Here is a 14,401-nt window from a genome sequence, read left to right on the forward strand (position 1 = left end):
CCATCCATCGGCTAAACGCATACCCCATCACATGACCTCCTACTCCAGATCCTGCACTGCATGTTTCTACTTCAATGCGGAGACATCCACGGGGTAATTCATTCCCATATGCATCCATGTCGAGTTCCCGGCCTTCCAAGCGGCAGCGAATATGCCGAGCCTGCGACCAGTGCCGCCGGCGCAAGTCAAAGTGTGATGGCGAACAACCCGTCTGCCGCATATGCCAGGCGGCGGGTCGCAACTGCTCGTATGAGAACGGTGGTGGGCGGCGGGGTTTACCTACGGGGTATGTGAGAGGCTTGGAGGCTGCTCTCGGATTGGTGCTTCAGCATGTTCCAAGCAGCGAGAAAGATCTCCTAGAGCTGTTGCGTGAGCGCCCGAGTGCCGCGTCGAGGAATCGGGCTGTGGATCGCTGGCGAAAATCCAAAGTCGCGACGGTTCTATCACAAGCACCACCGGCTGGACCGGGGGATTTATCCGCAGAAGAGAATATTGACAATGATGGAGATTGGGTGGTGGACGAGAAGCACAATGCGCCCAGTGCAGAGGAGCTCACTGCAAAACCAACACCTGGCCCTAACGGAGTAGCGAGTCCTCAACAAACACCAAATGCACGGATCGAATGGAAAGAAGCGATTGATATGCCCTTACCGAGTAATACATCTGCTCTGCTTGATGTCTATTTTATCCATACACATTCGTGGTTCCCGATTCTCGAACGGCGTGATCTGCTCCGAGCCATGTACACTTATCCAAGACAAGCTCCCAATAGCTCATCTCATGTTATCCTCTGGGCTGTCATCGCCTATGCGACTTTGATAAAGGGGGACAATATGTCGACTGTCGAACCCAGACAAGTTTCGCTCTCCATTCGGGGGGGCATCCTGTCCAACTCCATGACAGCAGACCTGGATCTCGTCCGCGCTCTCACAATGCTTGTCCTGCTGCACCTTGAAATCGGAGATATCCATTTGTCCTGGGTATTGATAGGAGAGGTCGCCAGAATGTTATCTCTACTCCCGAACTCGTCTCAGAGTGGCCGATTCCGTAATACATTCCATGGATGCATGTTCCTGGACAACTTGATATCAGGGTTTCTAGGTCGTACTCCCTGCTTATCTACCGAGGAGCAACTGGAATGTGGCCCGGTAGATGAAGACGATATGGAAGAGTGGGATAGCTGGAGCATATCAAGTAATACGCCAGTAAGAGGTCCGCTACAATCGTTAAGCACATTCAACCGACTACGAGACCTCACACAGGTCCTTTCGAGCATCTTGTACCAGTCGGATCATGACGCTGCACATCTAACTTTGTGCAATATTATCGAGAACAGCAAGGCTGCCCTAGCAAGCCATCCATATACGGGCCGGGACGCAGCAACACCACCTCTGCTTACACTACACCTAACATCTGAATTCGTGATTCTGACGGCAATTCGTCGCTTCAAACTATCAGAGCCCTCGGGATTAGTGGAAGCTTCGCATCGCTTACTGGACTTACTGAGCGATTATACAGAAGTTACCGCGTCACCACGAGCATCCCCTCTGCTCCGTTACTTTGCGCTGCAGTGCCAATATTGTCTCGAAGCTCAATCCCAAAACTATGAACTTGTCGCATTGAGGAGCCGCATTTCGTCTTTCTTGGAGAGGATATCTGAGGCTCCATTGTTCGGCAAGAACCCAGTTGGGAACTCGGTATTACACGCGTCTGCTGCCGATATAAATTGCTACCCCGATCACAACATTCCAACACTCAACTCTGGAGACACCCAAGTCTCTGAAACAGAAACTTATCCCCAATCAACGAACCTGAATACAATTCAAATGCCATATGCAACTCCAGTCTCGAATATCGAGAACCCAACTACCCCCGACAAGCGTAACGTGCCACCTTCGCTAGGAGAGGCGGATGGGTTTGATGAATTGTTCGAAGAGTTGGTGACTTCATTTCCGAGTGCAAGGTATCCAATCCCTATTTCGATATCCCGACATGTCTTGTTGCTAACTATCATAGATTTGAGCCGGAGTTTGCACACAATCTGGGCTTCTACGCCGGCGACCTGGACACGGACTTCATGAGCCAGCTGCAGCGGTCACCGAATGGATGACATTGTTATTTCCGCGTGCATTGAACCAACAGCTCATCATAATTGGCATGAATCATGAGCTCATTAAGCCCTTCCAGCAACTGCAACAACATCACGAACGACTGAACGATCCGGCGGCTAAGGGCTTATCCGAATAGCGGCCGGTACCGAGTCCACAGCGACAGCTCGTCTGAACGCTAGAATACAACATTAATCTCCGAGCTAATGTGAGATGGAAAGGAGTGGGCCTGGTTGGCGTCCGACCCGACACATTTATGGCCGGCAAGCACTCGGTGGTATGACGTTGGATTCAATATTCTTATCTGGCTATACCCGGGACAGTGAGTGAAGGGTAGCTAAGTTGTTGGATTACATTACCACTATTCACTATGGGAGCTTCGTCTCCTTATATCTGCCCTACGAAGCTTCACAAGGTCATGAATACATACTAAGTAATACATAGCCGCAATATTAATTCAGAGGGTGCCTGCTCCATGCTATATCTCTATATAATACCAACCCAAAAAAGCCTGCTCAGAGAACCTCGTCGTCTCCATATCTCCGCATATACATGTTCAACGCCTGAGTCGGGAAAGAATAGATGTAATTGTGATACATCAGGGTACTGGTGGGCGATTAGTCCTCACCTACCAGGGAATGGGTAATCGGAATCAAAGGTCATACCATGTCATTATTCCACACCCAACGGCTCTTTCCTGCGGCCACTCCCCATTAGGTTTCTGCCGGCTCATAATGAGACGGATTCCTCTCTTGATGGGCTCCTGATGGGGGTATGCCGCGTGCATAAGCGCAAGGCAGCTCCACGCAGTCTGGACGGTGTGCGAGTCTTCTGCTTGTGAATACACCCCGGTTGTTACTGACTGGAAGGAAGTATAACTGTTAGCTTCTCTCTCGGTAATACTGGTATGCAAGGGTGCTCATTGACATCAATTGTCTCTCCCCATCCTCCATCCGGCCTCTGGTATTTCAGCAGGAATTCACACCCTCGTTTCACCGCTGGATTGTTGTCATATGTGTCCCCCACCACGCATAGTGCTTCCATGGCAAACATGGCACCGTAGATAAATGCAGTACCCCAGCTTGCAAGCCAACCTCCATCATCATGCTGAACTTGGCGGATGTACTGGACTCCTTTATCAATGGCGGCCCTTATTTCCTGCGCTCTATACTTGTTGTTTTGAGTTCTGAATAGGTCCAATGCTGTGATGGCCGATGAGGTACACTCGATGTAATCATACTCGAGCATGACCTTCCCGAACAATTCGGTTCCATTCAGAAGCTCAAGGTATGTCCCTCCCTGCGCCGGTTCGAAGCTGCTATAACCACCGCTGGCATTTTGAACCATGAGCAAATTATCAACGGCAAGCTGTGTATTCTGTTCTCCCATTAGCCTTGGAAGGTCGGTGTGTTTCTCGGTTAGTAGCACTGCTTTCAGTACTTCTCCTGTACAGTCTGAGCAAGAATATCCGTGGTATTTGGTGGTAAATGGCCATCCACCAAGTCTGCTAAATTTGAAACACGGCGGTGAATCCGACCAGTCCTCAAGATGCTGCTGTTCCACTAGAAACTTATATGCTCGATAGATAGTGTCTTTGAATTCCGGCTTGTCTGGGACTGCGAGGGCCATGCTCTGGAGAACAAAAGAGGTTTCCCAACAGTGACCACCGTGGATACTCATTGCTTGCATTCCCTGACCTCCATGCCATAGGTATTCGAGACTGGCTTCCTGGTACTGCCGCAAGCTCTCAGAATCCGACCCTTCGCGCGCAAAGTGGCAAATCATTGACAGAAACTGGTCAAGGCTGACCAAACCCGTCGAGTTGGTAGCCTTGTTCTGCAGCCGAATTATTTCAAACGCTGTCTCTTCCCCGCGTTGAGCCATGCTCTCGGTGCGGAAGTACGGATTCCAGATATTGACCAGGGCCCAGTTCAACGACTTCAAAACCCAGCTTTTGTGCTGATGGCGCTCGCAAGCGACGACCTTGCCCTGGAAGGAGGCGAAGTCGAGTGAAGAGTACGAACCGGCAAATATCTCCGTTCGAATCTGGTCGAGGAGAGGGTTTGGCGGGATAGTGAACCTCCGAGCTGAAAGATAGGTCATACAGAGATATGTCATTCGGGGAATACAGTACCACCTCCACGGGCTGACGGGCACCCATCTTGGTAGTAACCTTTGGACCATGTCAAGTCAATTGATATCCTGAAAGAGCAGCAGAAACGGAGGCAAACATACCACATTTCAGCCGGGTATGGATCGGTGCCTTCCCATTCATACAAACCAAGAAGGCACAACCAGAATTTGGCCCAGCAGGGGAGATACACTGGTCCACCCATTTGCGTAAAACAGAGCCGCGATTTGACCAGCTGCTCATGCTCCGCTGGGAGGCCCATTAATCGCAGCGCAATGTATATCATCACAGTGCCCATCAGCGAGGTCTTCTCTCCCACGTAAGTTGGCCATCCTCCATCGGTATTTTGGTTTCCTAGCAAATACCGCACAAGCTCAATGGCTTGCGCTTCGGGGATTTCCGCCCCGGTGATATACCAGGAAAATATAAGCATGGGAGTCACAAACAAAATGCACCTCAGATCCGCCGCCCAGCAGCCAGTTGCATTCTGGAGGCGACTATGGAAGCGGAAAGCATTGTCTACTGTCTCTGAAGGTCGCGATGGTGCGTCAAGAACAGGAGCGAACTATTTCATTCAATTAACCGTTTAATTGTGCCCCAGGTTAGCCAGGAGGAACAGACCGTTTCCAGGCCCAAGTAGTAGCGAGATGTTGCATTTTGGGGAAGTTCGTTGCGTTCTTCGTCAGTTCGTAGGTATCGCCATATCAGACGTCCCAGATCCTTTTCGACGACCAGACGCCATCCCTCGGGGTCTGTCTTTTGTGCAGAGAAGGGCCATTTCCGGCCACTGTGTACATGCGATTCCCCGATCTCTGACGGCGGGTGCAAAACGTCCTTGATCTTTAAACGAAACATAGTAATTGAAAGTGTTACACTCCTTGTGGTGAATTCATGGAATGCAAACAATGGCTCACATTAAGCCAAAGCAGAGCAGGGACATATAAGAATCAATCGGACCGGCCCCTTGCGCGGTCCCAATGACAGCATGGAAGTGTGGGCGAGTCATGATCAGTCACTTCTGCGTACTGAGCATGGACCAGGGTATTTCGATGGCGATATGTTGTACAGCCCCTATTGTTGTGCCGGTCTGTGCACAGAGTACGTGTACCGGCAGTCCATTAAATCTGACCAGGCAACCACCTTGATCAACCTACATACTTAATTGTTGCTTGCCTACCTAATTAGGCTAGTGACATGCTTGCTCACAGACTGATCACAGTCTCCTGCATTGCCTGTATTTAGATTCCAGATTCCTCAATATCATCAGTATATCCTGTGTAATCAATCGTTGAAGCGGTGGCAGTGATTGGCTATCAGGCCTCAGTCCGATCTGAGAATGTACAGCCCACCCAGATAGACTGACTGGACATTGAATCGGAATGTGGTGACACAATTTGGTGCTACCATGTAGTATGTGACACCGTGTTATTTGCTTTCCACTCTTTGCGACCCAACACTGCCAACTGTTAAAGCAAGGGATAATGACGGATCGATCTGATATCTATGTATAAACCAGCTGAATCGGGTTAATCCTCATGTTGGATTCCCAATGACCATCTTCCTAAAGGGGGACAGTAAAAATCCGATTCAGTCCAAATTGAAACAACTATTGCATTAACGACCAAGAACATCAATAGTGAATGGCTTGGCATATTTTCCATTCTCACCCCTTGCTGAGATCCGAGGTATCGAGCTGTGGCTGAACGGTCTCATAGCACCACGGAATCTCCGGGAAAGCGCCATCGAAGGGAGCACCGATTTGAGCCTGAACAAGGGATGTCGGACGATTCGTGCTTGCACACCGCGATCGAGATGTGCTGGCCCCGGCTCCATCCATATCGACTAGCGCTACAAGGCGAAATTACTAACAACTTGCTTCTTCACCGTCTTGAATATTAAGGAGCTATCGCAGGCTCATGGCTTGCAATTCTGATGCTGTCTGCTCCGATTCCAACATTCCCAAGCGCAAATAAAATCACTACCTTACCAAGGACCAATCTCCCAGAATCATGGACATGAGCTGGGAGCACAATGACGGCGTCAACCAAGACCCTGTCTCGAAATTCCCCGGCGTGGTCACCTCTCTACTCGTTGGGTCGTTGATTTCCCTCACGATAATAATCATAAGAGGACGCTGGAAAGTACCACCACATTACCCAAAAGACATTCCATTCCTAGGAGACAAGAAAGGGTATGTCTCAAGGTGGAGAGCATGTTATCAAGGATGGCCCGTCCTCTCACCAAAGGTGAAAGAGGGGTACGAGAAGGTCTGTTTCTCCTACCGGAGACACGCCTCCGGATTGACTGACGCTGTAGGTGTAAAGTTCAATCGATTCGATCAGCCATATATTCTCCCTACTTTCTTTCTACGGTCTCAAGTAATGCTGCCAGCCAAGGACATTGAATGGCTCATGCGGCTACCTGAGACCGTTGTCTCGATATCTGAGTTGCAAAACGACAACGTGAGCCTGTCCCATATATCTACTCTCACGCGCCCAATTCCCGGAGAGAAACCTCTCATGGCCGCTCTTCATACTCACGTCAATCGACACATGAGCCGCATCCAGGGGGATGTTTATGAAGAGCTCAGCAAGAGCATTGACGTGGAATTTGGGACTGATAGCTCGCACTGGCGAGCAGTCCCAGTTGCCCAAGCGATGTCAAATATCGTACTGAGTGTCAGTGCGCGCGTTGTCTTTGGCCGTCCTATCTGTCGCGATGAACAGTGGCTACGTTCTGCTGAAAGAACTACCAACTTCCTTGGTGCTGCGATGATCAGTGGGCAACTGGTGCCATGGTTTATCCAGCCTGTTATCAGCCCATTTCTCAAGTTCATCTGTGACTTTGTACGCCAGCGGTGCTTCTTGTCCATCAGGCCAACGCTACAGAGCTGGTATGAGCAGATCTTGCAAGAACGGAGAGATGGCGCTCAGAATCCGGATGTACCGTATAATTTTGCAACAACTCTCATGAGGACTGCTCTGAAGGTTGATGATAAAAAGCGCATGGATGCCCCTATGATGTTCGACCTGATTCTGTTTACGGTGAGTCAATAATTACCCAGTTCTGGCACCTCCAAAGTATAGCGTCACTAACATACAATAGGCTTTGCTCCCATTCAAGGCTTCAGCACTGACCTCTACAGCTACGCTCCTCGACATAGCAAGTTCTGCACCAGAGCAAGATGTGTACAAAACCCTCCGGAAGGAGGCAGCCCGAGATCTTGAATCGGATGCGGACTGGCACAACCTCGCATCATTTGCAAATATGCCCCATATTGAGAGTGTAGTTAGGGAATCACTACGCCTGAATCCAACGCAGGGACGAGCCTTGAACAGGGAGGTTGTTCAAAAGTCAGGGCTAGATTTACCGAGTGGACAGCATGTGCCTAAAGGCACCTGGCTGGGAGCATCAAGCATGGGGATCCACCTGGATGGCAGGTTCTACCCTGACGCAAGAACATACAAGCCCTTCCGATTCACCAAGGGCTCTGAGCCAAATAGCATTCAAGTGGGAGGCGAAAGCTCTAGCAGTTCAATGGAGGCTGACCAGCTCAATGCACCTCTTCTTTCTTTTGGAGGAGGGCGACACCGTTGGTGAGTTATCAATTCTCTTGTATGTCAATCTTGCTTGGAAACTTTGGCTGATACGCAATAATTCTTTCCAGCGCGGGACAAGCGTTCGCCTATCATTTGAATAAGCTTCTGGTTTCATATATCGTGACGCACTATGATATGCAGCCATTGGATTCAAGACCGTCGAATTGGGAAATCGGTGACAATATATTACCCCCGAGAAACGCGGTTATCAATGTCCGCCGTATCCCTGGGAAATAGGCAAAGTATATAGTAGAAGTTCAAGACTGGTATTCATGGGTTCGTTGAGATACAAGAGTTCATTCAATGTTTCTCAGCCCTAAAGCTACATCTTATAGGCCTTTCGGCCCTCGTTCCTGGAAGTATATTCCTATTTTTAAGATATTTTACACCTTTTCTTGGCTCTAAATCGTTTATGAACTATACACCTCCAACTGAATAATGAAACCTGTTAGTACTGACTATTCGGTACAAGCAACGGCATGGAATCCTCCCAAATCGAATCCGTCAACACCAGCTTATTCCCCCCGTCCGCGTCCATAATAACAACCTGCCCGTACGGCTGGAACGTATCATCATAGAGCGCACACTCATACTGGAACCCAAACATGCCAGTCGAATACATAATCCTGCCATCATAGCTCCAAACCGCATGGGCATCATTGCCACCGCTACTCGTCAACACCCGCAAATCAGTCCCATCCGGCTTAATCGTGCAGATATCATAGTTATACACCCCGGTTTTCCGCGTAAACACAATCCTCTCTCCATCCGGCGAGAAATAAGGCAGGTTATCCCAGTCATTCGTCAAGACGGTGATCTTTCTCGTCTCGAGATCCAGAACACGCAACCCAAGCTGGCTCCTATCCCCTTTGGCAGAGTTCGCGCCCCAGACCCTGTACACGACCTTCTTCCCATCGTGCGAGTACGTCGGGAATCCCGAGTTGATAGACGTATTTGTAAGTGTCTGGTTACTCTCCGTCAGCGTCTCATAGTGAGACCCGTTGACTGTCGCCCGGACAAGCCACCCGCCCATCTCGCCGCGGGTCGTGAACCAAGCACCCTCGCCAAAGACAACCCACTCGCCGTCTGGACTCCACGAGGGCTGGAATGCGCCTGCCAGACCCTGCCCGACGAGGGAAGATTCCACGAGATCGGTCTTGGAGTTATCGTACGCGACTCGCTCGTCGGATCCATCGGGGCGAAGGGTCACGACGGAGGAATTCCCGAGCTGTTTCTCTGTCATGGCGAGACGGTTCTGGCGGGACATTTGCGGAAAGACGTCGACGAAGCGGTAGTCCCAGGTTGGATCCCAGGCGTACAGTTCCTTGTTGAGGGGCCGGACGTCCCAGGTTGTTTTCTCGTAGACGATATATTTCCCGTCCGGAGACCACGAGGGGGAGCGGATTGTTGTGTTGAGGTACATTCCGGCTGTGGTGTAGATTCCCTCTCTGGATGTTCCTTTCAGATGGTATCCGATTGTGCTGTTTGTGATGTACTGCGCGAATGCCTTGACTCCGGACCCGGAGACTTCAACCCGTCTGTCCTTTCCTGTGGCGACGTCGACAGAGACGAGGGTCGAGCTGGTTGAATCGATTGATTCAGGTCTGTGTGCGCCCCATGTGCCTTCGCGGGTTATCTCGTAGTATACAATGCGCTTTCCGTCGGGAGACCACTTCGGGGAGCCGAGCGAGTATCCAGGCTTCGTCGCGATCTGGCGGAATCCAGAGCCGTCAGGGCGGATGGCGTAGATGGAGAGTTCTTGTGTATGCTCCCATCCAGAGAGACCCTGGAACGTCGGATCGCCGTGCCCAGCCCAGTCTGTATTCCGGTCTGATGAGAAGGCAAGCCACTTCCCATCCGGGGACCAAGCCGGCCGGAAATATCCATTCATGAGTGTCTCGTTTGCGGCCGTGGCGGGTGTATCAGTGAGGTTCCACCGACTGCCCGTATTCACATCCATAACCCAGATATTCGCGCGGTATCCATTCGCAGTCGAGACATACGCCGCGAGACTCCCATTCGGAGAGAGCACGACAGAGTCCTCCATCGACGGCGTAGCGAGTAACTCCTCCAACTCCGACCCATCCGGCCGAACGCGGTAGATATCAGAGTTTCCGTCTCCATTCCGTTCAGCCGTGAATGTAATCCATTGCCCGTCTGACGAGAACTCGGCGTGGTACTCGAAGATCGGGTCGGCGAGGAGAGGGCGCTCGTTTGTGCCGTCGGCGTTGGCGATGTACAGCTCTGATGTGCCTGGTGCGATGCGGTTCATCATGAAAACTCCCTTTTTGTTGGATGCCGGGGGTGCCGCAGCGCGGGGAGTGTGGGCGTGGGGGTGTGGTGGTTTCGCGCTGTCATGGTCGTTGTCAAGCCCGAGCTGCCTGGCATAGGGACAGGCACCAAGTGCAGAGCCAGCAAGAAGCCCAACGAGAGGCACGAGGGAACCTGCGAGCAGCCGCATGGTGAGAGTGATCAGATAAGATGTCGGATAAAGTTCCAGGAGCCCTAACGCAGGGCCTGCCGGGGAATTTCACATTTTATATCCAGCGATCTGCAGTCTACACTGCGGAATACAGCAATCAAGTCCGAGGCTCGGCTGTCAGGTTCTGCTGGGGGCGCTGTTTCTAATTGATTAAAGGCTAGTCTTTCCATGACCTATAGTGGATTCTTCAGCCTTTCCCACTGAGTATCTTCACGCCAGCAGATGCTACGTAGTCTACTCAGTCTTGCAAGTAACCGGTACAGGTAGCCGACCTCGGGGTGAACTCGGTGGACCAATTTATTACCAAATCATGGGTGGATATACATCCCACGGTAGATTCGAGGCCAATGAGAATAATCAGATCTAGGCGTCAGCATTATATTATATCCTTCGCGATTATCGACTCAGGCTGCAGCTCTTCCATGTGCCTGGATACTGCAGTATGCAAACTGTGCAGCCTATGCAGTGGGAGGTCCCCACACCCCACAATGGCGACTGGGAATTAAAATTCTGATCGGCACTGCAAGAGAAACTGCAAGCGAGACTGCGGAGGCTAAACTAAATCAAGCGTCACCAGTCTCAGATTCATGGACGGTGGCCGCGGTAAAGGCCGAGCAGATGCTGCCTGCATTCGGAATGCCGACACCTCAGGCTGCAGGGATAGCATGAAATCGCATCCACAATGAAATGTTCTGCCTGCTACGAGTGAGAATTTAGATCTAGAATCATAGATCTAGAATCACAAATACAGATGACGAAGCACGCAGGTGCATACGTGAACTCTGTCGGGATTGCCCGACGCGAACTCTGTAGCCTACTATAAGCTCCTTAAATTCCGGAGATGAACTACATCAGGAACATTCAACCTTTGAAGAATTCAGTTACGAAATGCCTTCCGATAAATACACCATCAGACCGTTCGAGGCCGGCGATGTCGCCGCGACCGGAGAACTGCTCTTCACCCAGAAGCTAGGGCTCACCATCAACCGCCTCCTTTTCAAGAACTGGCCCAACGGAGAAGTCCAGCGGAAGAACTATACCAGTACCCTGGCGAACCTCGATCCTGCCACCATGGAATCGCTGACTGTGGTCGAAAACGCCTCGGGTGAGATTGTTGGCCATCTCACCATGACCAGGAAGAAGCCTGCCCCGAAGGGCGAGGGCCCTGGCAATGGCAATGACAATGGCAAAGAGGGAGAGATCCCGGATTACTTCAATCCTGATGTTCTTTCGACCGTCATGAAAGTAGCCAAGGATCTTGATGCGGTCATGAAGGACACCGACCACATTGGTAGGTTCCACAAGATCGCGTTGCGTATTACATACTGACGTTGGGTATAGAGCTCACATATATCATCGTGGCACCCGAGCACCGTGGACACGGCCTCGGACAGGCTATGCTATCTCATGTGGTCAACAAGGCCAAATCAGAGGGTCTCCCTGTGGTGCTTGTGTCGGAGCCTCAGGCGTACGGTTACTGGGTGAAGAAGGGTTTCAAGGACACCAAGCATCTTGATATCGATCTGGCGCAGTGGGCAGCTCCTTATTCTGGGTTTGGGGCCTTCAGGTTGTCTGGAATGATTCTGAATGCGGGTCCTGATTAATGAATGGCGAGTGGGGGCTGAGTGGGAATATGAAGCTTAGAATTAAACGCTGGTATAGTTCTTTATGGAATTTTACCAAGGCCAAATGATAGCAGTGAATAAATGAATGAATGATATTCACAGTAACATCAGCCCACTTACAAAGAGCATTGTAGGCGTCAACAAATAGTTGCTTTGAACACTGTCCAATATGATATATATGGTTATTCTTACATATAGACTCGTTCTACTTCATTCACCCGGGAAAACAGACTCCCCAAATCAATCCCACCAAGCAAATGCCCAACATGACCACCAACGAAAACCCTCCACGCCTCCACGACTGCAGGTGCTGCAATCGTCTGATGATGGATATGTGCTTCAGACTCCTCCAAGCAAACGTCCCCCAACAAGCCCTCATAACCCCAGAAGGCACAACAGCAGCCGCATTCCAATTCCGGAGCTACACACCCCTAGTCCACGATATCCCGACGGAGGCCTTCGGACTTGCAATCCACGCCGCAATCCAGGGCTTCATTACCACGACAACTGGGATCCAAACTCCAATGTACGTGAGCATTTCGCGACGCCCACCGGGGTGGGAATACACTACTGGCCTCACACTGGTTATTGGGGTGCTGGCAGACTTCCCCGCCGGCGTCTCTGTCTCCCCGGAGGTGCTGAGCCATATCGCGGTGAATCTTCCCATATTTGGCGGCGGGGAGTGGAGATGGGCTATGAGGCCTCATGATATTTTCCCGGTGATGTGGCGGTTGCAGTGGTTTGAGGAGATTGTTAAAGACCCCTGGTGTCCGGGTGTATGGAGTACGCTTGCTATGATGACCCAGGGGACGCATTCGGTGTTGGATTTGCCTTCAGCTGTTTAAATTGTATTCTGTTCTACTTTGTTGATTTCTGGTGAATCTAGTTTATAAATAGCTATATAAATCAATTGACGAGTTATATAGTTCTTCAAATGGAAGTGTAATACCACGACACATAACAACACTAACGCTCAGAGATGTCTCAGTTCGAGTCTGCAAACGTTCAATAAGAGAAGGAAATATATTGAAACACACCGATAAGGCCATTGGATTCGCATTGAAAAGGAGCACTTAAATATAATAAACCCTTTATGCCACCGAGAATGTCTTCAGACGATAACCACCGGGGGACAATGAACTTTTGATGTTTCCATTTCATGGAGGCAACAAAAGAGCCCTGGTCGTTGAAAGCCTTTTTGTGGTGTTGTTTAATTTTCAGGCAATTCAATGATATAAATGCAGGGTTTGTGGCTGCCAAGTATAACCCAGGTGCCAGTCTTATCCTGAATATTTGAAAGTTTAGCACTTTGGAACCTTCGTTAACATGGATTACCAGGAACTCGCAGACATCATTGCCACCAAGGGCCCACTCGGAAGACAGTTCCTCGAGCGCCCAAAAAAGACCAGGCCACTTATCCTCCATACAACAGGAGGCGTGCAAACCGCTAACCTCGGCAGAAGCACCTCGAAGCTGAGCCACGAGCTAGACGAAGTTATTACCAGACATGTCCTGCTAGGAAAGGAGTATCCCGGGCCCGCATATTTTACCGTTCTGCGGCGGCGGCACTTTTGGGAGAACGACGGAGCACCCGTGTCAGTCATGCTGGATATTCCGAAGTACATTGCGACGCGCATTAAGAAGAATTCTGCTGCTATGGACGCAGCGCTAATTGATCTGCCGAAGCTTGTTGGGTGTGTCTGGAAGTTTACGTTGTGCAGCTCTAAGGATGCGGATTTGGTTCGCTTGCAGTGGTTTTATGATCACTTGGTGGCTGCTAAAGAGGAACCTCGAGCTGGGACATTTGGTGCAGAACTAATTATATAGAATGTCCTACATTTAGCATTCGTTACAATATAGACATGGTATGACGCGCAATGGAGAGAGTGTTCTCATAGTGTAGTCCCCTGTTGATATCAGAACAGCATGCTGTTACCTGTAGGCTAATGAGGATATTGCAGGTGATAGAAAATACTATTTAATCAGCCACAGTGTGTACCGAGGCGAGGCCATTGTAAAGTAGAGATGGTACTAATAATGAGTCGGACATGTCCTGAAACATAGTGTATCGAAAATAAACGCAAGTGCACTAGGGATATGCGGTAAGCTTTATTGATTACCGATGTGTGAGTATCGCTTTCTTAAGACCCATACATGACCCCATAGAACACCCTGTATGCATTCATCAATAGGAAATACGGCTTTATAGGCCTAGGGCTTTCAACAACCTACAAAGAGTGCGCTGCTCCATGTGAGACAGATTGGAATACAAATACCGTTACCTATTGCACGCAATCTAATATCATGCACACTCGAATATCTGGTATTTCTCTCCCTTCAGAAGAAATCACGAAAATGGCTTCTGAATCAACTTCCAACGCATGCGATGTGGTGGTTTGCTACCCTCCTTCCAACTTGTGCCCACCCTCCAACTTGTGTCACCTGTGTCTGACACT

General features: G+C 50.2%; 7 protein-coding genes across 7 annotated transcripts; 5 read left to right on the plus strand and 2 right to left on the minus strand.

Annotated features, from left to right (window-relative positions):
• Positions 1–116: 116 nt before the first annotated feature.
• APUU_31277S (Zn(II)2Cys6 transcription factor) lies at positions 117–2,110 on the plus strand (the record flags this gene model as incomplete). The annotated part of the gene is made up of 2 exons (XM_041702463.1): positions 117–1,963; positions 2,017–2,110. 2 exons carry the CDS (start codon positions 117–119, stop codon positions 2,108–2,110), a joined length of 1,941 nt encoding a protein of 646 aa, XP_041555246.1.
• A 513-nt stretch (positions 2,111–2,623) lies between these two features.
• ERG7_2 (lanosterol synthase (oxidosqualene--lanosterol cyclase)) lies at positions 2,624–5,094 on the minus strand (the record flags this gene model as incomplete). Its single annotated transcript, XM_041702464.1, has 5 exons — positions 2,624–2,714; positions 2,774–2,970; positions 3,036–4,281; positions 4,344–4,804; positions 4,861–5,094. 5 exons carry the CDS (start codon positions 5,092–5,094, stop codon positions 2,624–2,626), a joined length of 2,229 nt encoding a protein of 742 aa, XP_041555247.1.
• A 1,154-nt stretch (positions 5,095–6,248) lies between these two features.
• APUU_31279S (cytochrome P450) lies at positions 6,249–8,075 on the plus strand (the record flags this gene model as incomplete). The annotated part of the gene is made up of 3 exons (XM_041702465.1): positions 6,249–7,283; positions 7,345–7,835; positions 7,907–8,075. The coding sequence occupies 3 exons, from the start codon at positions 6,249–6,251 to the stop codon at positions 8,073–8,075; spliced, it is 1,695 nt and encodes a 564-aa protein (XP_041555248.1).
• Positions 8,076–8,286: 211 nt separating this feature from the next.
• Positions 8,287–10,299, minus strand: APUU_31280A (TolB family protein; the record flags this gene model as incomplete). The annotated part of the gene is made up of 1 exon (XM_041702466.1): positions 8,287–10,299. One exon carries the CDS (start codon positions 10,297–10,299, stop codon positions 8,287–8,289), a length of 2,013 nt encoding a protein of 670 aa, XP_041555249.1.
• A 909-nt stretch (positions 10,300–11,208) lies between these two features.
• APUU_31281S (GNAT family N-acetyltransferase) lies at positions 11,209–11,924 on the plus strand (the record flags this gene model as incomplete). Its single annotated transcript, XM_041702467.1, has 2 exons — positions 11,209–11,611; positions 11,662–11,924. The coding sequence occupies 2 exons, from the start codon at positions 11,209–11,211 to the stop codon at positions 11,922–11,924; spliced, it is 666 nt and encodes a 221-aa protein (XP_041555250.1).
• Positions 11,925–12,211: 287 nt separating this feature from the next.
• On the plus strand, positions 12,212–12,790 carry APUU_31282S (uncharacterized protein; the record flags this gene model as incomplete). Its single annotated transcript, XM_041702468.1, has 1 exon — positions 12,212–12,790. One exon carries the CDS (start codon positions 12,212–12,214, stop codon positions 12,788–12,790), a length of 579 nt encoding a protein of 192 aa, XP_041555251.1.
• Positions 12,791–13,271: 481 nt separating this feature from the next.
• APUU_31283S (uncharacterized protein) lies at positions 13,272–13,772 on the plus strand (the record flags this gene model as incomplete). Its single annotated transcript, XM_041702469.1, has 1 exon — positions 13,272–13,772. The coding sequence occupies one exon, from the start codon at positions 13,272–13,274 to the stop codon at positions 13,770–13,772; it is 501 nt and encodes a 166-aa protein (XP_041555252.1).
• Between the last annotated feature and the right edge of the window lie 629 nt (positions 13,773–14,401).

The sequence above is a fragment of the Aspergillus puulaauensis genome, chromosome 3, assembly GCF_016861865.1.
Source record: "Aspergillus puulaauensis MK2 DNA, chromosome 3, nearly complete sequence".
NCBI classification, from domain to species: Eukaryota; Fungi; Ascomycota; class Eurotiomycetes; order Eurotiales; family Aspergillaceae; genus Aspergillus; species Aspergillus puulaauensis.